This window comes from Chelonia mydas, chromosome 3 (genome assembly GCF_015237465.2).
Source record: "Chelonia mydas isolate rCheMyd1 chromosome 3, rCheMyd1.pri.v2, whole genome shotgun sequence".
NCBI classification, from domain to species: Eukaryota; Metazoa; Chordata; order Testudines; family Cheloniidae; genus Chelonia; species Chelonia mydas.
Window position 1 is genome coordinate 10964559 of NC_057851.1, and position 24479 is coordinate 10989037.

Sequence of the window (24479 nt, forward strand, 5' to 3'; positions counted from 1 at the left end):
GAGGGGCTCTGTGTTGATTCATTATTTAAAGTGTCAAATATTATTCAGCTTTGAGAGCTGATGCCAACTTAGATATAGCAAAGCCCATCAAACTGGAAGGTTAAATCATTAAAAACGTGGATTGTAGAATAATTATCTTTTTAGAAGTAAATTCAAGGTTTAAGAAAAACTTGATTGGTTACGAATGCTGTTCAGCTCCAGCTGCATGCCAGGCACGTTACCGACGAATGTGCAGACAGGGATGCTACCCCATAGAGTGTACTATCTTGGGATTGGGATGCCTCAGAACCAGTGTTGAGCGAGAAAGCTGGCCAAGTCATACTAGTTCCACTTTGTTGTTTTTTGAGAGGACCGGGGTTTAGTGACTTGATGAAAAGATGTATTAAAACTTTCTAGAAAGTCGCATAGGATAGCCAGTGAATAGCCTGTAGTCCAGGGCCACCTTCTTTAATTTGGAGGAATATCCCACACAGTAACTACAGGCTGCAGCATGGGATGCACCACTTTGAAGTCAGTGGAGGCTGATTGGCTCAGGATGGAGTATTGCAAGCTGGGATATGGAGTTTCAGATAGTGCATCTTTGTATTAAAGATGACAGTAGTGGCAATCTGCTCAGTTTTATGCCATTAACATGTGGCCTCTTGATGTCATGGCAGGTTACCAATACAGCCTTGAATTGGGCAAGATTTGGGCACACCTTGCTATTGGGTCCTCCAAAAACTGTCATGTTAATGGAGCTGTCAACAAATTATATAGCTCCTAGGGAGAGCTCTCTTGCTGAAGCACTTGCCAAAGATCTTGCTGTGTTTAGGCTTGGAATAAAGGAATTTAGGCCTGCGTTATAGCAGCTGAAAGTCTGAGCTCACCCCACTGATTTGCTTAATCCTCTTCCTAGCAGACAAAGGGTTAGCTTTGGTGATGTCTGCACTGCAGTCTGATATTTTTCCACCACTACATGGTGTTGCATCACAACCTCATGTGCAAGTTAGTTCATGCCACTCTGCACAAGGAGGAGGGGCAAGCCCATACTCCAGGGATGTATAGCTGGAATGCAGCTGCCAAGCAAACAGTGATCACAGGGTAAAGTGCCCAGTTTTGAAGAATCCTGTGCTCGGCAAACCTGTCCTTAGAACGCAGGAATTAGAATTTTTCAAACTCTCGCTGCTCTCCCCATGTTAAATTGTTAAATGTTACACACTGGGATGCAGTGGTGCGGGAGGGCTCGATGTAGGAAGCAGTGTCATATAAACTGTGGCGATCAGGTGCCAATGAACTTCGTTTTAAGGGCAGAAGAGGCTGAGACAATGCAGCTGTAGAAATCTAAATGGAGTTTCGCCCTATTAGAATTCACTCTGAGCTAATTCCATGGTGCTAACCATTTGATTTGATCTGTACCCCTAGGCGGAACAATCCTCACAATCTCTGGAAAAGGCTTTAGCCAAAACCCTTCCCAGGTTTTAGTCTTTATAGGCACGCGAGCCTGTGATGTTACCCGCTTGGTGGAAGAGACAATATGGTGCCAGAGCCCACCGGCTGCTGACTTCTCCAATATAGAGTCCCAGGACATCTCAGCACTAGTGGGGGTGTTCATTGGTAATAGATCTTCTCCACTCCTTCCCTCCTGGAGCTTCCCAAAGAGGAATATCACCTTTACTTACCAGATGGCTTTGACTCCGGTAGTTACCTCTGTGGAAGTAGAAATGAAGAATGACAGCCTGTGGCTGGGCATAGAAGGAATAAACATAACTGGTTCAGTGGCTAAGCTGGGAGACTCTGAATGTGAGCTGGAGGTTCAATGCGCCAATGAATCCACAACCCTTTCTCAATGCTCCTTCCCACTGAGCACTCTGGAACCTGGGATCCATCCCATCAGAGTTCTCCAGAAGCAGCTGGGCTATGCCAACGTGACGGCAGCACTGCCGAACTTTACATTAGTCCCAAAGGTAAAGGCCATAATTCCATCACAAGGCTCAGCTTGTGGTGGGCTGTTGCTCACTATATCCGGTCTTGCCCTAAAATCCAGGAGGAATTCAGTTCATGTGAGCCTGACGGGTAACTATACTTGTGAAATCCACAGTGTGGATTACAATAGGATCAGTTGTGCTCTTCTTCCAAGGGAACCTCCTCTGGGTGACTGGTGGTTGCCTGATGCATCTCAAGTCCTTAATGTCACAGTGACTGTAAATGGAATCCACAGCGTCTGCCTCACAGACTGTGCACTCCACCTTCTGAAAGAGTGGACCCCTAGAGTAGATGCTGTGGTCTGGGAGATCAATGGGACATTGTCATCTCTGCTGATCAGAGGCCAGAGATTAGCTTTGGCAATTGATGAACTTGTGATAGAAGTGGACAACTGTGCCTCTTGTAATATAACTTTCTGGAATGAGACCACCATAAAATGCCAGACAGGCAGCCTTTCCCCAGGTGAGCACAGCCTTTCTGTGTCCAACAGAAGAAGGGGGCATGCTTGCTTCAGCAGGGATTCCCATATCTTCACCGTCATTCCTTGTGTGCTCAAATTTTACCCACAAAATTTCAGTACCAATGGTGGGGGCCTTCTTTCCATACAAGGGGCAGCACTGAAAGGAAGGAACAGCACTTCCATTCTTGTTGGGAACCGACCCTGCCTCATTACAGATGTCAGCTATGTGGTTCTCCGGTGCTCTGTTCCTGTGGGCAATGGAATCCATTCTTTAGCTCTAGAAATAGATGGCATCTCCTACCACCTTGGTGAAATAAGTTACAGTGAAGAGTTCACCCCCATTTTCCTTTTCCTTCGGCCTCCGGTGGGTCTCCTTTTAACAATGACCGTGTCACGGATCACAGGGGTGGAAAGAATGCACGTTTCCATTGGTAACTCCCCCTGCACCAACATCACTGGCAATCACATCACTTTGCAGTGCTCGGCTCCCCGGCTTCCTGCTGGAGAATACCGGGTCTTCGGCGGCGACTTCCTCCGAGGCTGGGCTTCGTCAAACTTGACATTCACCTCTCAGCTTACTGTCACATCCACATGCAACAACTGGGGTAAGTGCATGAGTGGCTCTGGATGACTGTCTCTGGGTAATAGCAGTGACAGAGATGTCACAGTTTGTATTTGGAGTTTGTAAGAAAGGAAATCACTAGTGACCCCCTCCCCCTTCGACAAACGCACCAAAAGCTAGAGTATCGGGGGAGTGAATGTGGCCTGATTTGTTTGTTCCACAGACTATGAGCAAGTGTCCTGGCTGGGGGTCTGTCAGCTGCTCACATGCTAAATTCTCTTGATTTTCAGGAATTCATAATGTGAATTCCAACAGTATTCTTGCCAGCAAGTTAAAGAAGTATGGGCTGGATGAATGGACTATAAGGTGGATAGAAAGCTGGCTAGATCATCTGGCTCAATGGGTAGTGATCAATGACTCCATGTCTAGTTAGCAGCCAGTATCAAGCGGAGTGCCCCAAGGGTTGGTCCTGGGTCCGGTTTTGTTCAATATCTTCATTAATGATCTGGAGGATGGCGTGGACTGGACCCTGAGCAAGTTTGCAGATGACACTAAACTGGGAGGAGAGGTAGATACCCTGGAGGCTAGGGATAGGATACAGAGGGCCCTAGACAAATTAGAGGATTGGGCCAAAAGAAATCTGATGAGGTTCAACAAGGATAAGTGCAGAGTCCTGCACTTAGGAAGGAAGAATCCCATGCACTGCTACAGACTAGGGACCGAGTGGCTAGGCAGCAGTTCTGCAGAAAAGGACCTAGGGGTTACAGTGGATGAGAAGCTGGATATGAGTCAACAGTGTGCCCTTGTTGCCAAGAAGGCTAATAGAATTTTGGGCTGTATAAGTAGGGGCATTGCCAGCAGATCGAGGGACATGATCATTCTCCTCTATTCAGCATTGGTTAGGCCTCATCTGGAGTACTGTGTCCAGTTTTGGGCCCCACGCTACAAGAAGGATTTGGAAAAATTGGAAAGAGTCCAGTGGAGGGAAACAAAAATGATTAGGGGGCTAGAGCACGTGACTTATGAGGAGACGCTGAGAGAACTGGGATTATTTAGTCTGCAGAAGAGAAGAATGAGGGGGGATTTGATAGCTGTTTTCAACTACCTGAAAGGGGGTTCCGAAGAGGATGGATCTAGACTGTTTTCAGTGGTAGCAGATGACAGAACAAGGAGTAATGGTCTCAAGTTGCAGTGGGGGAGCTTTAGGTTGGATATTAGGAAAAACTTTTTTTCACTAGGAGGGTGGTGAAACACTGGAATGGGTTACCTAGGGAGGTGGTGGAATCTCCATCCTTAGAGGTTTTTAAGGTCAGGCGTGACAAAGCCCTGGCTGGGATGATTTAGTTGAGGTTGGCTCTGCTTTGAGCAGAGGATTGGACTAGATGGCCTCCTGAGGTCCCTCCCAACCCTGATATTCTGGACAATATTGCTCGGCTATAGTTTCCATCACAGGGACCTACTCCTTTTAATTCAAGCTGTAGAGGCTCATGCTTTTAGCTGTGAAGGCCCCTGGTCCAGTCTCCAGTGGTAACCAAGATGTCAGGTGTTACATCAGATTGTGGTATTAAGTCACTGCCCTACACTAGGGGTTATGTGGAGTTGTATTACCCAAGTGGGAGCTCCAAGGAAGGTAGGAGAAGCATATAACTTGCAAGATCCCTGTGGGTGTTGTAGCCTGATTACCCAGAATGCCTTGCTATCTTCTTGGTCTGGAGCATAGGGCTATGGACCTGCCTACTCCCAGCTCCCTTTGGGGGTGTATTTCATCCCCCAGGGTACATGGAGGAACCAGCAGTCCTTAAATTTTGTCTCGGAGTGGGGTGTTAAAGGTAGTGCAGCATCGCAATCACCCCTCACCCTCTGTAGAGCCGTGCAAGATGCAGTGGCCAGAGATGATCGGGCTCCAAGTATTAGTTGTGGATAACTGAGGCACATCTGTGATGGCCTTTCCCTTACCCATAATGCAGAGTGTAAAGGCAGATTTTGAAGCCCTTGTAAATTGAGGCTGCAGTTCCAGGCTGGTCTTGTTAATGGCCAGTCATGAAGCACTGTTTTCAATCCCTTTCTCTATTCTCTTCCTAGGTGGCCTGGGTGGAGGGGCAATGTGCATGCACGGCACTGGGTTTGCCCCAGGAAACACCTCCGTGACGATCTGTGGCGCTCCCTGTGAAATGCGAGGTGACACCACGACGACCTATGTGAGCTGCCTTGCCCCACGCTTGGACGGTCAGTTACCATGTTGGGCTGGATAATGAACCCGCGTAAAATCTATCCCCGACCTCAAACAACATGTCCTGGATTCCCATTGCAAAAAATCCCAGCGTGAATTAGGAGAGGCAGGGGCACCTCTGATGGCCCAAAAACTGCCATGGAGAAGGAAGAGGAGCCAACATGGCAGTGGCCACCGCACCCTGACCCTCCTCCAAAATCCCACTGATGTCCATGGGAGTCTTTCTGTTGATGTCAGTGGGCTTGGGTCAGGCCTCTCTGGAAACACCACATGCTCCCAGCTTTGTGAGTGTGTGGGAGATGTGATAAGAGATGGTATGTGGCTGGATGACAGCCTGTCTCTGCAGCATCATTCCCCTGGGAACAAGCCAGCAGAAGCACCTGCACCTTCCTTTTCTCTGTGGCAGGAGGTAGGGAACGGGGTGGGAGGAGACTATGGCATGCAGGGTATTATTATTGGCACTGCAGTAGCTTCTACAGGCCAAGGCCCCATTGTGCTAGGCAGTCTACAAACATATGACAAAGAGATGGTCCTGCCCCGAGGGGCTTACAATGTAAGTACCCCCAAGCTACTCTAAGGGTAGCCCAAAGAGTAGGTTGGAGGGGCTACGTGAATACCATGAGATCTGTATGTAACATGGACAGACCCCGGTCGTTGGTGGGCAGGTTCGAACCTGGGACCTCTGGAGCTAAATGCCACATGGCTCTTAGCTAAGGCTGTAGCAGACTCAATAATCTCTAAGTGCTCTCCGTGCTACTAGAGGGGACAGAGCACCACACCCAGGATGTGTGTGGGTTACATACTTTTCCTAGCTGAGGAAGCGTGTCCGAAGCTTCAGAGACTTTCTAGTTGATATCCTGAGCAAGCCCTGACTTGTAACACTGACAGACCCTGGTCATCGGGGCATGAGATCGAACCTGGGACCTCTGGAGCTAAATGCATGAGCCTCTCCTGCATGAGCTAAAAGGCACATGGCCCTTAGCTAAGGCCGTAGCAGACTCATTAATCTCTAAGTGATCTCGGAGCCACTAGAGGGGATAGAACACCACACTCAGGAGGTGTGTGGGTTACATGTAATATTTCTTTAAATACTACAGACCTTCCTGAGGTCAAAAGTCCATGGCCTATGCTCCTCCATGGATCTGTAAATCCCTCCCACCCTATGGGGTGATGCTATGAGAATATCTGTGACTACCAACCTGTGGAATTCCCACTTGCCGTTTTGCCTCATCCTCTGGGTTTCTCTATAAGCAATCTCAAAATACAAACCAAACCAAAACTGTGTGTGTTTGAATGTGGGTGGGATGAACCTGAGATACTGTAAATAATCACTTATTTAAACAGTATTTGGGAACAGTCCTAGGAACTGTCCTTTAAGCTCTGTCCTGGGAACTGGGATATCTCATGTTAAAAGACTCAGTGCTTGAATGAGAGAAGGGGGAGACTGGTTATTTAAGAAAAAGAAATAGTCTCAATCATTTTATTGTATTTTATTCTGTGAAAACATGAAGAATGGTGTTTCTAAATTTATTGTGCTTTGGACCATGGCTGCGGTGGAGAGAATATGCTTGTCCAGACAATACTTCGAATGGGCACTAGATGTCAGCAAGTGACTGTATCAAAGAGTTTCTTCGTCATTTAGTTTGGGGAATTGAGTTGGGTAGGTTGCACTTCCCTCTAAACAGACAAATAAGACCTTTCCTTGTTTATTGCTCGGCTCTTCCTGAATGACGATATTTATTTCATATCCTACCCAATATGCTGTTGAGAAGGCTAACTTCTCTCTCTCTCTCACCTACCCTCTACCAGTGATGGTGTGTTACACTTAGAAAAATATTTGTTTTTTCTCGTCAAGCAAAACAAACTAAAAAACAAACTCACGCTAGTTTAGGGGCAAGTAGATATTTGCAATGCTGGTATAGGCACATAAACATAAATATATAAAATGTTTGTAGACACAAACTCAAATGCGTTCATCTCGCAAACATACCCAAATGGTAAAATAGCTTGATATTCATATTTTCATTAGAATTGTATTTGCAGGTTATATTTTTAGATGATAATTGGCCTGCCAAAGATCTTTTTAATCTAGCCTCACATCTGCCGTTTACTTTGTGCTGTTCTCTGGGAGTTTTACGTCTGTGATGTGCTGGCTGGCCTCTACCAGCTAGACTAGTGAGCTGTTGACATGCAGAGTTCCCTTTTACTAGCCTCATTCGCTCAGCAGAGAGGTTCCTAACTACTGCAGTGGTACAGGGAGACAAGCTGTGTACAGAGGCCTAGGGGACATGATTTTGGGGCCTTTGCTACACTTCAGTACAGAGGCACGTGCACGCAGATTAGAAGCATGTTTGATGTTTCCTGGCTGTGCTCTGTGCCTGGGACAGGGGAAGTGGATGTATTCCTCTGTTACGTCACATCCTGCTGCAGAAATACCTCCCCTCCATGTATTTTTATATGAGACCGCATAAGCACAAAAAAAGTGCCTTTGAATGATTCCACCAACTGCAAATATTTTTTTTTAAGTCATGGCATGTGAGTTTCATTTTATTTTTAATATTTTTCTTGCTGCTTATAGACTCATAGATATTAAGGTCAGAAGGGACCATTATGATCATCTAGTCTGACCTCCTGCACAATGCAGGCCACCGAATCTCACCCACTCACTCCTGCAATAAATCTCTCACCTATGACTGAGCTATTGAAGTCCTCAAATCTTATCTATCTAAGGTACTTATTTGTGAGAGATCATGGGTCTTGAATGTGGGTTGATGGGTCCCCAGGCAGTCCTCGGACTGCCGGTACCAGCAGGGAATGTGGACTGGTGGGTCCCAGCGCACCAGAAGCAAGGACCACAAAGCTCCTAATTGGAGGAGAGGCCCAGCCTCTCTGATTGGCTCGGTCTCGCTCTTTAAGCCAGGAGGCGGCACAGGAAGTTCTTGGAGCAACTAGGTGAATCTCTAGCTGAGTGCTACATGAGACCTTGCCCTCTCACCTGATTCCTGATCTTTGCCTGGTTCCTGCCTTCCTGCCTTGTTACAGATCCCTGCTTCTGTGCCCCCCCCGCCCCCCCCCCGGCTACTGTCTCCAGTTCCAACCCTTGGCCTGACCCCTGGCTCTGGCTCTGGCTCTGACTCCTGATCTGGTGACTACATCTGACCACCACTGCTCTGACCACTGGGACTGACTCCCTACATCCCAGTCCATGGCAGTTTGCTTGGACAACCAACCTCTCTGAGCAGGTCTGGCTCCTTATGCCAAGGAGTGCTGGCTCTGCATGAGCCATTAAGCCCCTCCAGATGGATAACCAAGCCATGCAGCACAGATTTCACAGCTGATTATCAAGAATCGGGCACTGCAGGAGTAAGTTTATCATGCTAGCAGACACGTTTGTGCAGCCTACAGTTGAAAATGAACTGTCTGAGAAGCCAGTAGGCTGGAGAAGCTGAGTTTAATTAACCCCATGTCAGAGTGAGATCTTGTATAGCAGATGATCTGGACACCACAAAGCCTAAAACATGGTGGCAGGGGTAATCAAGTCCTAGACAGTGGGGAGGCCCTTCAGAGCAGCACTGCAGAGGGCAGAATACTTCTGTGAGTACACAATTTGCTTTATAAGACACAGCTGATAACAGAAAAATGGAGGGTCTGAAGCGTATGGGGACATTAAACTTGCAAGCAAAGAATTTCACTCAGGCGTGGAAGAGCTGGAAAGAGGAATTTAACCTCACTGGAAGATAAAGAAGATGCTGTGAAAATAAAACTGTTTCGTTACCTGATTGGAGAAAAAAGGAGAGAGGTCAGTGAGACTCTGCATGGAAATTTCCTGAGCTCCGCTCACCTAAAAAGCAGTAACGGGCTGTTTTGGTACTCTCTCTAATCCCAGGAAGAATGAAATGGTGGAAAAATATCATTTCTTGACTTGGGATCAAGCAGCTGGAGAGGATATAGATAGATAAAGCACTGATTTAAAAGTGCTAGCAGCCATATGCAGTTTTGGAAATATTAAAGCTTCATTGAGAAGAGACTGGATAGTGTGACCAGATATGAGACTCACAAGTATGAGAGCGGTTGCTGAGGGAAGCTGACTTGACTTTGCGGGAAAGTTTTGTCCACGCAATACATCAGAAAGGGAAATCAAAATCAGATGCAACATCAGTAGATGACAATGCTACAGACACGTGCCAATACTGTGGGAGAAAACATGAAAGACAGAAAGAAAAGTGTCTAGCTTGGGGAGAAAAAATGCCATATCTCTGACAAAATTTAATCATTTTGCAGCCAAGTGGGTTTTTTTCCCCCAAAGAGAAGAAAAACAAATTCAAGGTACACACAGTAACTAAAGAGAGCAACAGAGTATGAGGACATTGTATGAGTGACCAAACAGATGGTAAACACAGTGCAAGAAGACCCTCGTAAGCACCAGAAACAGTTGTATGCAGCCAGGTTATTTGGGAAGAAAGTGACACAATTTCAATTAGATTGATTGGGATAATGTTACAACGCGTGCCACAGTCTGGCGAACCCAGACATATGGTTGGAAGAGACCAACCAGCTGTTAACAATGTACAACCAGATCACATTAAAACCCATTGGAGAAATGTAAACTTAAATTAGGAAATCCAAAGAAAAAAAATACAGACTGGACTTTGTGGTCACAGGTGATGAGACAGCAGTATTGCTTCTGGGCAGCAAGACTGTCTAAGCCAGGAACCGGATAAAAGCACAGTTCCAGAACATAATGAAAGTGGATAGCAAGATGACTAAGATACCTTGGATGATATTACCTTGGATTAGGAGATGATACAGAGGGTGTATCAAGATACGTTTCAGGGAGATGGACAGTTAGATAGTGTTTATAAAACAGAGATTGACACCAGTGTGAAGCCAGTTAAATTGCCAAAAAAGGAAAGTACCCATTGCATTACTACAGCCCCTGAAAGACAAACTGTAGAGCTTACAGAACTGTGGAATTATTCATCCTGTAGAGAAGAGCACAAACTGGAAAAGCAGTCTTGTGGTGGTAAGAAAGCCATCTGAAAAGCTGAGAATATGCATAGACCCAAAGACTTTAACCAAAGCTTTGAAATGGAGCCATTCCCCTCTGCCTACAATTGAGGACCTATTAGCAGATCTGTCTAAAGAGAGACTTCTTACAGAATGTGATATGAAAAATGGATTCTGGCACATTAAATTGGATGAAAAATCCAGTTACTTGACAACTTGTGCAACTCCACTTGGGAGATACTGATGATTAAGGATGCCAATGGGAATCAGTTCGGCATCAGAGGTATTCCAGAGCAGTCTGACCCAAGTATTGGAGGGCTTGATGGGAACCTGCACAATAGCAGTTGTGTTGATAGTGAGAGAGGATGATGATCCAGAACAAGCTCAATAAGATCAGGACTACACATTGCTACGTTTTTTTACAGAGATGCAGAGAAAACAATATTAAATTGAACTTGGACAGTCTCAAATTGAGAGTAACTGAGGTGCCATACATTGAACATTTGTTGGCCTCCAAAGGCCTTAAAGTAGACCCAGAGAAAATAAGGGCAATTAGAGAAATGCCAAGACCCAGTGATGTTAAAGGAGTCCAAAAACTCCTGGGAATGGTCAGTTATTTGGGAAAGCTTTTCAACCATCTGTCTGAGATTTGTGAGATCCTGAGACAGCTGACACATTGAGACACCTCATAGGAGTGGATGGGTCAAAAAGATTATTGTCAAGTAAATAAGTAAAAGATAATTGGGAAGGTTCCCATTTTGAAATATTACAACGCAGATGAACCCCTGATGCTGCAGTATGACACATCCAAGTCGGGCCCAGGAGATACCATGCTGCAAGGGGGACAATCTGTTCTATTTGCAGCAGTGCATTGTCCATGACAGAGAAGGGCTCTGCTCATATTGGAAAAGTTGTTAGCAATACTCTTTGGAATGGAAAAATTTCACCAATACATTTATGATCACACTGTGGAGATACAATCTGACCATAAACCTCTCAAAAGTGTTTGGAGAAAGCCATTGCTCAATGAACCAAAGCACTTACAGTGGATGATGATGTGACTGCAGTACTGCACAGACAGAGACTTGGTGTTGGTGGACCCCTTGAGCTGTGCATATCTGCCAGAGCCCTGGAAGGAGGAATCCATAGAGGCTGAGGTGGAGACAATAAATATAGTACAGTGCTTACATATCTTGCACAAAAGGTTGAGAGAGGTACAGAACAAGAAAGAATGCTTCAGACATTGAAACTCATGATCCTTCAAGGATGGCCAGCAACAAAAGACCAAGCACCTAAAGAGATAACTCATCTCTTATCTGCAAGAATGTTATGTGCACAGAATGGCACTATGTTTTGGGGGAGAAAGAGCAGTTATTCCAGCAGCTTTTACAAATGAGATTATGCACCAAGTTCATTCATCACATCTGGGAATTCATGGTTGCTTAAGGCGAGCCAGAGAGACTATATGCTGGCCAAGAATGAATGAGCAATTATGAACATTCATGAAAAAGTATGATGTACGGAGATCCTGGGAAGACCATCAACTGAAAGAAACTCTGAGGCAACATGAAGTTCTAGAAGACCCTGGGCAAAAGTGGGAGTGGATTTGTTTACCTTTGAAGACAAAGGATACACAATAATTGTAGACTATTTTTCCAGTTTCTAGGAGATAGGCTTTTTACCAGACATGGGATCCAGAATAGTTGTATGGAAGATAAAAGCACACTTTGCATGGTGTGGGAAACTGGATATTGTGTGTTCCAATAATGGATCACAGTTTGTTTCAGGAGAGTTCTGGAAGTTCAATAAGGGCTGGGATTTTGATCACATAACATCTTCACCGGGGTATCCTCGAAGCAACAGCCAAGTGGAATCAGCCATAAAAACTGCTACGAAACTGGAAGAAAGCAAAAGCTGCGGAGGCTAACCCATACTTAATACGACTAGATCACAGGAATTACTCTCTCAAAAGGCCTACATTCTAATCCGGCCCAAAGACTGATGAGCCAGAGAATGAAGATACTGTTGCCAACAAGCAGAAGGTTGTTAGAGCCAGGGTATGCAGGTGCTTCACATGGTGAACTACAGAAAAACCAACAAAAAAGAGAAATGTGTTACTACAACAGATCTGCAAGAGGTCTGCCAGATCTGGAGCCAGGTGACAGAGTGCATATACAACCATTAACAAAACAGACTAAGCTGTGACATTAAGCTAGAGTGGTGCAACCAGGAAACCAACGATCATATCGTGTACAAATGGACAATGAATAGATAGTGATGCAAAACTAGAGGCACCTCAGGAAAATAAAACAAACCTCTAAGGATAGTCTGAACAACACACATCTTAGGGTTCTACAGCAGGAGGATCCCAAGCCAGAGCTGTTAGAAGCAGGCAATGTTGGGGCATACCAGAGGAAAGACAGGAGGAAGAGGGTGTTTTGATGGAGACTCCAGCAACACCAAACATAGAGACTGTGATTGACCAGACTGGAGGAAAACAGCACCAGGGAGGCACTATTGAACCATATTGTACTAGAGGAGAGTGTATTGTTAAAATACCTGCTCATCTGAGGGATTTTGTGTGATGGACTTCCAAATTGTACATGATATAGCTAGACAAATGGTTAAGGTGGTGAACGCAATAACTGCAAGTATGGCCAGCATCTGAAAGGAATACATTAGATTACCTTATCAGTTATTCCTGGGGCGTTTGACAATTTTCTTTAAAAGAGAAGGGATGTAACAATATGAAAGTGCTGGCAAACACTCTCATGCAGAATAGTGTTTCCTGAGGGGAACTGCTTGAAAGTGACACCTCCTGGGTAACTGTCTGACAGGCCATGAGGCTGAAGTTTTATTGTAAGCAGCCACAATAAAACTAGTTTGTAAATTAACCCTGTGTTGGAGTGATATCTTGTAGGGCAGATGATCAAAACACAACAAAGCATAAAACAGCATAGCTGGTTGCTGAGAATCTGGGACTGCAGGAGCAAGTCCATCAGCTCTGTGCAGAGAACAATGTGCGTCGGGCCCAATCAGCCACAACACCCCCTGAGCCAGGACCTGTCATTGCCTTCCTAGAATGCTTCAATGGGGATTGTTGAAAATTTTGAGGTTTCAGGAACCAGTGCTGCCTCTTGTTTTTGCTTCACCCTCAAACACGCTCGTCTGTCCAGAGCAGGGGTCGGCAACCTTCGGCAGGCAGCCCATCAGGGTAATTCACTGGCAGGCCATGAGACATTTTGTTTATGTTGACCCTCTGCAGGCACGGTCCCCTGCAGCTCCCAGTGGCCACGGATCACCGTTCCCCTCAAAGAAGGGGATCAGGTTGGTCTGACATGATCTACCTTTTGTAAAACTATGTTGTATTTTATCCCAATTACCGTTCACCTTTATGTCCTTAACTACTTTCTCTTTCAAAGTTTGTTCCAAGACCTTGCATATAATTGAGGTCAAACTAACAGGCCTGTAGTTTCCTGGATCACTTTTCCCCCCTTTCTTAAAAATAAGAGCTATATTAACAATTCTCCAGTCGTAGGTACAACCCCTGAGTTTATAGATTCATTTAAAAAACCCTTGCTATTGGGCTTGCAATTTCATGTGCCAGTTTCTTTGATAATCTTGGATGGAGATTATCCGGGGCCCTGACTTAGTCCTATTAAGCTTGTGTTTGAGTTTGACTTCGACTTTCACCTCACATAAGGTAATTTCTGCCTCCATATCCTTGTTGCCATTAGCCATCCTGCCACTACTCATAAGCAATTAAAAACTGAGGCAAAGTATTTGTTTAGGTGTTGGGACATGCCTAGATTATGTTTAATCTCCACCCCATCCTCAGTGCTTAGTGGTCCCACTTCTTTTTTCCTTGTTTTCTTCTTATTTATATGGCTATAGAACTTTTACTGTTGGTTTTAATTCCCTTTGCAAGGTCCAACTCAGCTTGGCTTTTGGCAGTTCTGACTTTTTCCCTACCGTACACTTTGTGACTTCCAAGAGGGAGCTCTCCTTGCTGATCCCTCCCATCTTCCATTCCTTGTAGGGTTCTGCTTTCTCTTACTCACCTGTTTGAGGTGCTTGCTCATCCAGCTTGGTCTGCAACCCTTCCCTATGATTTTTCCCCCACCCTACCCATCATCGCTCAAACAGTATCAAGACATTGATTACTCTCATCTCCACTTCATTACTCTGCCAATGACCATCACCCATTAGTACATTTTTAAACAAGCATCTTTGTGCTTTCTACCATGCTGCCCTTCACCTGTGGGAAGATTTCCATGTAAAGTCTGCAAAGCCACCTCATTGTTCTTCCTAAAATCCTTCCGGAAAACTCTCCTCTGCCATGACGTCTGAAAAAAGTCAACAATGGTTATGCAGCTGGTGTGCTTTGACCACTGCTCCTTATGCTGATCAATATTTTCTCATTGCTACTTTATGCTCTGTCTTCATAGAATCATAGAAGCTTAGGGTTGGAAGAGACCTCAGGAGGTCATCTAGTCCAACCGCCTGCTCAAAGCAGGATCAACCCCAACTAAATCATCCCAGCCAGGGCTTTGTCAAGCTGGGCCTTAAAAACCTCTAAGGATGGAGATTACACCACCTCCCTAGGTAACCCATTCCAGTGCTTCACCACCCTCCTAGTGAAATAGTTTTTCCTAATATCCAACCTAGACCTCCCCCACTGCAACTTGAGACCATTACTCCTTGTTCTGTCATCTGCCACCACTGAGAACAGCCTAGCTCCATCCTCTTTGGAACCCCCCCTTCAGCTAGTAAGTCATATGCCCCAGCCCCCTAATAATTTTCGTTGCCCTCCGCTGGACACTCCAATTTGTCCATATCCTTTCTGTAGTGTGGAACCCCCAAAACTGGACTCAACACTCCAGATACGGCCTCACCAGTGCCAAATAGAGGGAACTAATCACTTCCCTCAATCTGCTGGCAATGCTTTTATCTACCTGTTGTCTCTTGTTTTATGCCTGGGTTGTGATAAACTCTGAGGCAGGGATTGTTTAGTTTATATGTGTTCGAACTGGTCCTAGAACAATGGTATCCTGCCTAGAGCTGGGCAGAAAATGCTTTTCCTGTCTCATGAATGTTTTTCAGATTTTAGAAATTTTTCTCATCCCAACTCTGGATTAAAAAGTCAAAATTTCAAAAACATTTGCAAATTTAGAATTTGAATTTTCTGGGGGGTCAATCAAGTGTTTGTGTTTTGATATTTCAAAATGGTCCACTTTCAACCATTTTTAATTAAAATAATTATTTGTAGTACAATTAGCTTATATTTTGTATTGAAAAGTCCTTTTGAACAATTTTTTTGTTTTGAAAACACCAGAAGGGGACAACTTGGAAATTTTTTTTTTCAACATGTTTTTCAACTCAAGAAATTTGTCAAAACTGGCCCTTTCACGTGAAAAGTTTCACTTTCAACAAATCGGCATTTTTAACAACAAAAAAGTTTCACTGAAAAATTCCCAACCAGCTCTGGTCCTGATCCCTGATGAGGACTTCTTAGGGCCATAGAAATACATACAACAATCACTGGCACAAGACCATCATTCCTTTCAGCTATTCATTGTTTGATGAGTGCTAGCCAGGTGAAGATCCTCCCAGAGCTATATGAAACCCTCAGGGTTTCGAATGAATTTTGTTCTCTGGTTTCTATTCCTGTAGGCCCATAAACCTCTTCCCACCTGACTTTCAGCTCACAAAACCCATCCTTTAAAAAACAAACCGACCAACCTCTTAAAGCAAATTAATAAACCTCCCAAACCCATTGAGTTAAAGTCATGTAAAGCCTCAAGTTTCAAACAGATTCCAAGCAAAAGCTCCAAATCCACTGCAAATCCATTCCTTTGAAAAGCCTACAAAGCTTTGTTGATGCTTTCACTGAACCAGGGCTGAGCTTCAAATCTGCAATGAACTTTATCACCAGCCAACATTTCCTGGTGAAAGGTTCACAGTCAGTTTGTGCTTTCCATCCCAACAGCTTTCCCCAATGTGAACCTAGGTCTCCAAATGGTGAAAGGCTAATTGCATTAGCCCACTCAGACCCCCAGTGTGTTGAGCACAACGCTCTCTCCATGAAGTGCAGATCCAGCCACGGGAACAATAGTGTCGAGATTGTTAAGCTGAAAGGGAACAATCAAGGATCTGAGCACATACTGTATTGCTGTGCTGAAGCAAGCAAACAATGGCCCATCTCCTACAGGCAGCAGTTGCGCCCGTCCCCTTAGCTAATCACTGGCTTGCTTTTGTCTCCCACAAGGGGTCACTTTATTCTAAAGAGCATCTGGACAGATACTGCACAAAGGATCATAATTATCCACACAGATAAGAGATCAAACCCAACGTGCAGAGTAATAAATAGATCATATTGATCATGAGGATGGAGGGGTGTGGTTCCCAAAGGGTTAGGTTGGGAAAATAATCATGACCCTTCTGCCATGGAAGGCAATAGCAAAACTCCCATTGACTTCAGTGGCACAGCATATGGTTCTAACTTGCATCAGTGCCAATGCTTATGTGGGTGAGTATTTTTTTCCTTCTGTCTTTTCAGCGTCCTTGGCTGTTCTCTGTGGCCTGACCCATCCTTCAGAAGATTGCAGAGGAGCTGGGGCCACATACATTCAGTGCGATGTCCATATCACAGCAGGAGTGTACAGCCTAGCAGGAGCCAGGCCTTACATATACCTGTGTGACGATGACTCTCGGCTGGAGAACAAGACAAAAGTCAACTCATCCCAGCCGCTTTTTGCTGGCCTCTTTTTCAGGTTAGCCCTGACTCTATCCCACAGCAGTGTGGGCCTGATGCTGCTCAGTGTCTCCCAGAAGACACTTAGTGTTTGTTTGCAGAGTTGGACTATGGAGAAAGTGGATTTCTATTTCCTAGGTTGGTGTGCTCCACTGGGTTGTGAAATCCATTCAGCGTGCATATCAAAGCATCTGCCCCCCACATCTTTTAAAGCATTCAAGAGACCTGAGAAAATCCATCTAGTAAACAGCCTGCTTTGTTCCTCTTTAGATTTTAATATTTATCTTCTGATCCAAAGCAACATCTGGCGAATGCCAAGGGGGGAAAAGATTAGTCATTATGAAAACCAGAAGGGATTTTTTCCCCCCTTCACCTCTCCAAAGAGATTCATGGGTAAAAAGTCACAGAGGATCTGGCAGGCTGTATGCTGTTTACTCAACAAGGGTGCACAGACAGTTACTGTAGCTTTAGGCTTTGGAAACCATGGGCCAAATTTGCGGGTGTAAATTGGAACTACTCCATTGACGTTAATGGAACTATGCCAGTTTACACCTGCAAATAATTTAGTCCTATAAGGTTGTGGTGGGGGTTGGGAGTGGTGGACAGAAAAGAATAAGAGTGAAACTTTCCCATTTGTTTTTTTTTTAAGTCCTTCTTCCTAACCAAATAGATAAACAGAACATAACCAGGTTATTGGCCCAAGATTTTCTGTAAAGTAGGGGCCAAACTCTCAGCTGATGTAAATTGGCATCACTCCACTGATTTCAGAGGCTCTATGCTGATTTACACCAGCTGAAGATCTGGCCCCATGGTCTCCTGTTGCGAGATACAAGTTAACCAATGGGAGTTACTTAAACCCTGTGGTGAGAGCAGCAGGCATTACAGTATGTATTTAACAAGGAGGACAAGACTGCCATTGTGTAAATGTTTTTCCAAAACCCGAAAACCACATGAAATTAGCCTGGTTTGAGGTTTCTGGGCTTTGAGTCTCCTCTTGCTCACATCAGTATAAATCAGAGTAACTTCCCTGGAGTCAGTTGATTTACATTTGTATAAAGTCAGGGCGGTCAGAAGAGAATCAGATTTCTTGGGGCAGATCCTGGAGCTATTACTCATTTACACCAGCTGAGGATCAGTGCCATTGTTTTTATTATTTCTGATTTACATAGCACGAGATTATTCTAGACGCTTAACAGACAAAAATAAATACATAGGGTCCTGATTCTTCTCTCCCTTATAGCTGGTTTGCACCTGGGTAATTCCATCAATGTGAATGCTCCAATGGCTCTATGCCTGGTTTACAGTGACGTCAGAGAAGAATCAAGCCTACCATCCCTACTTTAGTGGGTTTGCCCACACAAGGCACTGGAGTATCAGGTCCTTAGTCAGGGCTTCAGTGTTTGGCTCATAGAATCCAGAAAGGGAGAAAAGACCTTTGAGGTCATCCAGTCTCTCTCCCTGCCAACTCATATAGTTCTTTTATGGCATGCTTTGTCTAGTCTAGTTATAAATGTCCCAAAAGGTGGGGCTACCGTTATTTCCATCTCCATCGACCCAGCAGTGTCTATGTCACCGCTGAAGTCAGCTTAACTGCACCGCACAGGGTGTGAATTTTTTCACAGCCTGGAGTGATTTAGTTAAGCCAACCTAACTTTGTAGTGTAGACCAGGCCTTCATTTCATCCCATTGCTGCAAGTTCACATCCCTGTTTACTATGCTAAATAGTTCCTCTCTCCATTTGGTGCTTATATAACACTGACAGATCCCAGTCGTCCGTGGGCAGCATCAAACCTGGGACCTCTGGAGCTAAATGCATGAGCTGTTAGCTAAGGCTGTAGAGCTGACTCAATCTCTCTCTCTAAGTGGTCTTGGTGCCACCTGATGGGACAGAACACCACACCCAGGAGGTGTGTGGCTTACATACTTCCTGTAGTTGAGGAAGCATGTACTGAGCTTCAGAGACTTCCCAGCTGAAATCCTGGATGAGCCTCCACTTGTAACGCTGACAGACCCCAGTTGTTGTTGGGTGGGATTGAACCTGGGGCCTCTGGAGCTAAATGTATGAGCCTCTACTTGATGAGCTAAAAGCCAGCTGGCTATTAGCTGAGACTGCAGAACAGACTCAATCTCTCTCTCCAAGTGGTCTCAGTGCCACTAAATGGGACAGAAAACCACACCCAGGAGATGTGTGGGTTACACTTACACTCTTCCAATATTATAGATTTGTTATTAGAGCTGGTTGAGTGTTTCCTGACAAAACTTGGCTTGTTGGAAAATGCTAATTTGTGGAACCCGAAATTATGTGTGGGAAAGGGTCTGTTATGGAGAATCTCCCAATTCCAAAATTGCAATTTGTTGAAATGACCCATTTCATCATTTTCAAAACAAAAGAGTTTCATTTCCTGTTCAAAATGACTTTGTCTCTCAACTTTAATTTATACTTTAAAAAACGTTATAAATAAAAAAGGTCACAATTTGAAACAAAAGCTTCTGAAATTAATGAACCAAAAATTTTGATTGAGCTGATCTGTTCTTCCCCCCCGCGCCCCAATTATCTGTTTGTGAAAGTGTTCAATATTTTGGCTTTTTATCCAGATTCAGGATGAGAAAAATATTCAAAATTGTGAAAATGTTTGTGGGACTTGATAGCCATTTCCTCTCCAGCTCTAATTGTTGTCTTCCTCTAGTGATTGCTTCTTTTCACACCCCAGTTTCACACTGGCTTCAATGAACTTACTCCTGACTTACACTAGTGTAACCATGAGGACTGTCCGACCTATATGTGTTTTAACTCTTAGTGCCAAATCCAGCTTTCATTGACCAGAATGCAAGCTTTGCAATTGATGTCAGTGGGATCAAGATGTGACCCTTAACTTTCAGTTTGTCCCTCCAGCTCTGATTATTTTTGTTGCACTTCTTTAAGCTCTCCACTTTGTTAATCATTGTCCAGCAGTGAGGTGCTCAGAAATGAAGTAACTGTTACCGTTGTGGTTAACCCAGGACTGTACAGAGTGTGTCCATTACCTATAAATTAATTCCCAATGTAAAATCAGATTAAACTCCCATTCCTGTCTCTTGCGAGAGCCCCATTGACTTCCATGCAAGCTGGATCAAGCCCTTACTTTGTTTATAGCATTGGATATAGACATCTCCCCATAAAAATATTGGCTATTTAAAGGATACAATTTTTCCTTGCAGCAGAAAATATGATGCAGTCTTGAAAGATACCCCCAGCCCACTGGATTACTGTACAGGACAAGAATAGCTCTCAAACTGTTGCTATCGCAAAGCTAATGCTGTTCTTTAAGGCTGACTTTCTGTTGTTGATGTTGTGGAGGGAAAGATTCATTTAAATAAATAAATACAAAATCATTGTTAAAATGGCTCCGATAACAAAAACGGTTGGAGGTAACATGCTCTGTATTTAATATACCACCTATTGTGCTAAAAAATGGCAATAAAACAAACATCCCCCAAACCCCCTGCCATGGCTGATGTCTCCTTGCACTATGGCATGGTTTGAAAACTGCAGATTCATCAATTGGTTGGGATCAGGGTACTACCAAGCCAGTGAAGGGCCAGATTTTCAGATGGGTTGATTTCACTTGGAGTAAGCCACTAACCCACTTTCACACTTTTGTCAATCTGGCCCTAGGTGCATCGTAGAACAATGTAGTAGCTCATCTCTTTTTAGCCCCCCATCCTGTAAGTTACATCAGCTTAAACCCTTACCTGTTATTTCTGAATTAGATATGAGAAAATTCCAACATCCAAATTCCCAGGGACTAGATACTCACATCGCAAAAACCACTGCCAAATAGATTGAATTGACTTAGCAGGCTTGATTTGCCATTGTCTTGAACCTTGTGTCGCCATTTATACCTGTGTACAATCGGTTATGATATGACCAATTCAGAGTGGTAAGCATTTTTGAGCGGGTGTAAAGACTGCACAAGGTGAAAGGGGGTGGAGAATCAGGCCCAGAGACTGAGTTGTCTTCTCTGGAATAGGTACGGTACCCGAAATAGACTGCCTTTGGGTTGAGGTTGATTAGTGCTGCTGCCTGTGTTGGGATGGGTTTGTGGATAAATTGGGGACTTCGTTTTGCTGAAATCAGATCTAAATTCACGCACAAATCCACAAACACAGTCACTGAATTTTTTAGGAGAGAAGGCTGGGAAAGGGGGGAGAGTTGGGGAAAGGAATGCAAATTGCAGCCAGACATGAAAATGGGACGTCTGCTTCCTGGGCCGGATCCAGAGCTCAGTTAAGTGAACTGGGAGGCTTTCCATTGACTTCAAGGGACTTTGGGTCAGACACTCACAGCTCCCCATGGTAAAAGCTACCAAAGTGAGCAGCTGTCAGCAGCAAGACCCAGGAAGAGCATCCTTTACCTATTACCTTTTGCTGCTCCTTCTTCTCTCTGTGTGACAGAAGCCTTTGGAGCAAGTGTCTTCGTATAACTGGCACATATATCGAATCTGCTTAGTCTGGGCTGTTAAGTAAGTTTAATTAATTTACTAAGTTAATGTTCCAGTGCTAGCAACAAAGCATCATTGCAATCAGCTGGGGAGCAGGAATTGGAACCCTAAATGAGCTCATTTTTTCACAGTTGGAATTAGGGACCAGTTAGCCAGTTGTGTGGTTTTCCAATTTCTCCGCTTGCCCTAAGGGAGTAGCAAGTTATTCATTCCCCATTGCTAAGTGTGAATAAGAAAGGGAAAGGGGGGTGGGGGAATTCAGACAAACCCTACTCGGTGTATGCTTCCATCTTTGACTCTCTCAGTCCTTGTCTGCACTTATCTCCTTCCCTTGGTCCTGGAAGAGCATTTGCTAGCATTTACAACTGTTTTGTGAAGCTGAAAGGCATCACTGAGAGATCTTTACTGCATGTATTGTCATCAGGAGGGTTTGCAGATAAAGGGTGGGGGGAAACAAATAAACAATAAAAGAATGGAAACAAAATTACAGAAATTTGCAAAGTTTGACAAATGGTGGGCAGGAGTTGCCACAAGCTAATGGCTTGCAATGATTAATAAGAGTAAAAATAATTGCATTTCATTAAGATTGATGACACCCCATTTAACCTCCCTTCTCGTTTCAGCCCTAAAGTGGAAAGAGATGAAGTTCTCATCTATAATAGCTCCTGTAACATTACCATGGAAACTGAGGCAGAGATGGAGTGTGAGGGAGCTAATCAGCCAATTACCGCCAAGATTACTGAGATATGGAAAAACTGGGGCCAGAACACTCAGGTATAATCAAATCTTTTTTACAGACTGATTCAAACAGCTTAAAATTAAATTTGTAATATTGTGTACATTTAAAGGGGGGAAAAAAAACAATTTAGGCTGAGCAGTGGCAATATATAATATTAAATGCTCTCCAACTTTGAATAGCAGTTCTAATGCACAGCAGATGAATTAATGGTTAACTATGGTTAATCACATATTGATCAAATATAAATGAGGGCTGCCTTGTTTCCTTTAACTTCCTTTATAGCTTGTCTTTTTTTTTTTTTAGACTCTCCTTTCTACGTACAAATGCCAGTTCTGTTCCTAATGTAGTTTTCCCCTTATCTACATCCCTTTGTCAATGATTCCAGCTCAGGAGACTACGAGTTCTAAGTTGCCTTTGGAGCCTGAACGCTAAGCAGTGGTTCGGCCCAAATAATCTCTTTTGATGCATTTGTTTGTACCCGTTTGCTATTTGAAAGATGGGTCGGTGTGTATGAGAGAGAGAGAGAGTGAGTGTCCTAATCAGGGAACAAAATTTATCCCTTCTGCCCTTTTTAAAAACTCTCTCAATTTTAATTTTGCAAACCTGTGAGCCACTTTCTTGATCTCCCTTCAAAATCTCAAGGGTGTGAAGTGGTAGAGAACACTATAGATGAAACAAATTCATCATAGCTGCTGAAGTGCAGGTGGAGAGTGGAGAGTTTGGTAAATGTAAAATGTCTCCTCACCCTTACCCTCACCCTGAATGTTATTTGCTTGTAATCTCCCAAACAGACTGCATGGGGGTGTCAGGCTGCGTTCAAAGCTGCTGTTCTCATGATAGTGGGAATGGCTTAGTTGTGTAAACACGTTTGCAACACATTGGTCTGATTCACTTTGCATGTGCGCTGGTGTAATACAGGAGTAAGTCTTTTGGAGTCGGTTGAGTTATAGCCATGTAAAAACTGGTGTGAGAGGAGGCAGACCCCTCAATCCACTCAGCAACATCAGCTGTGCCTTTTATGCTTCATAAATCCTCAGATAAACAGAGTATCATGTAATCTACTGAGCATGGATGAGACCTAGAAAACAGGTCCTGTTTGCTCTGAGCTGATATTAAAGATTTTGTGGTAACTTTTAACCCTGGTGTCCTTGGCTGAGATTTCCACCTCCCTATCATTATGCATTGTGCCATCCTCCACCCCAGAAGGAGTTGCACTGCTATGGCCTACTGATTCCTGTATATATATAGAACCAAATTCTGAAGTCCTTATTGGGTCAAAATTCTCTGAATTTGGCCTGTTTGTAATGCTCTTTTGGATGAAGGGTGCTAGGGTTATTACTACAGCTGAATCTCTTAAAGTGATATTGTTACTTTTCACTCTCTTAAAACATTTTAATTTTGTTATTGCTCATTGTTTTAAGACTCAGTCGAGGCCCATAGTGTTGGCCTCTAGAAGGCTACATAAAACCTTTCTGTCCCTATTGATGATGTCCACTTTCGTGTTGGCAACCATGCTTCCCTGGGCTTCTAGCCCTTTGCAAGGGCCAGGATGACTCCCCCTTTTTGTCGTTCTGTTTACTTCCTTGGCTGTTAATCAGCCTGACTAATCATAATATCAGTAGTTTGCACAGCTAAGGGAAACCATTTTAGGTCAGCACTGCTGTGGGGCCAGCAGGGTGACCTCTTCAAACCAATGGTTGTCCACGTGGCTGCTACTCTTTTTATTTGTTTTTTTTTCCCCCTCCCCTAAATGAAATGCAGAACTCATTCCCAAGTGTATCATAAAGCACAGGCTACGGTGTATATGAGCTACTGGGGGCTACTGGATGGCATCAGACCTGCTCCATGACGCACTCAACTGTGTGTCATAGACTCTGTAGTCCCAACACTGAGAACAGATGGTTCTTTAACTGGAGTGCTTGAGGCCTGTGCTTTGGGAGCAAGAGGAGGATCCAAGTTCTGTCACCGCAAGTGGCTGTGCTGTGCAGCATAGTGAAAATCATGAAGTCCTGGGTGGCTTGAACAAACCGAGGGGGGAGATGTGCAGAAACAAGAATGCTTGGGTTTTGGTTCTGCTTAATGAATCCAGTGGTGTTTTGGAAGTAAGCTTCATTTTATCAATCTCCCCCAAATTCGTGGGGTGATGGGGGGAGGGAGTTCAGATAAATGGTTTTAATTTTGGTCCTTTTCTAGTTGACAGCATCCCGTTAAGATTTATGACCCACTGCAGCTTATGCATGCTTCACGATAGAGGTTTAAATCATGTCATGTGAACTGGCCTTGC

At 44.2% G+C, this 24479-nt stretch overlaps 1 protein-coding gene across 6 annotated transcripts in view; it reads left to right on the top strand.

Annotated features, from left to right (window-relative positions):
* PKHD1 (PKHD1 ciliary IPT domain containing fibrocystin/polyductin) overlaps positions 1 to 24479 on the top strand; it is a 363852-nt gene that overhangs the window by 73861 nt on the left and 265512 nt on the right. For all 6 annotated transcript variants that reach the window (XR_006289317.1, XM_043542122.1, XM_037893881.2 and 3 more), the window contains exons 32-35: positions 1402 to 3027; positions 5067 to 5210; positions 16781 to 16994; positions 22080 to 22230. Coding sequence is in view for 5 of the 6 variants with exons in the window: in XM_043542122.1 (XP_043398057.1) it covers positions 1402 to 3027; positions 5067 to 5210; positions 16781 to 16994; positions 22080 to 22230 (2135 nt within the window). In the remaining variant the exon portion in view is untranslated. The remainder of the gene's footprint in view (positions 1 to 1401; positions 3028 to 5066; positions 5211 to 16780; positions 16995 to 22079; positions 22231 to 24479) is intronic.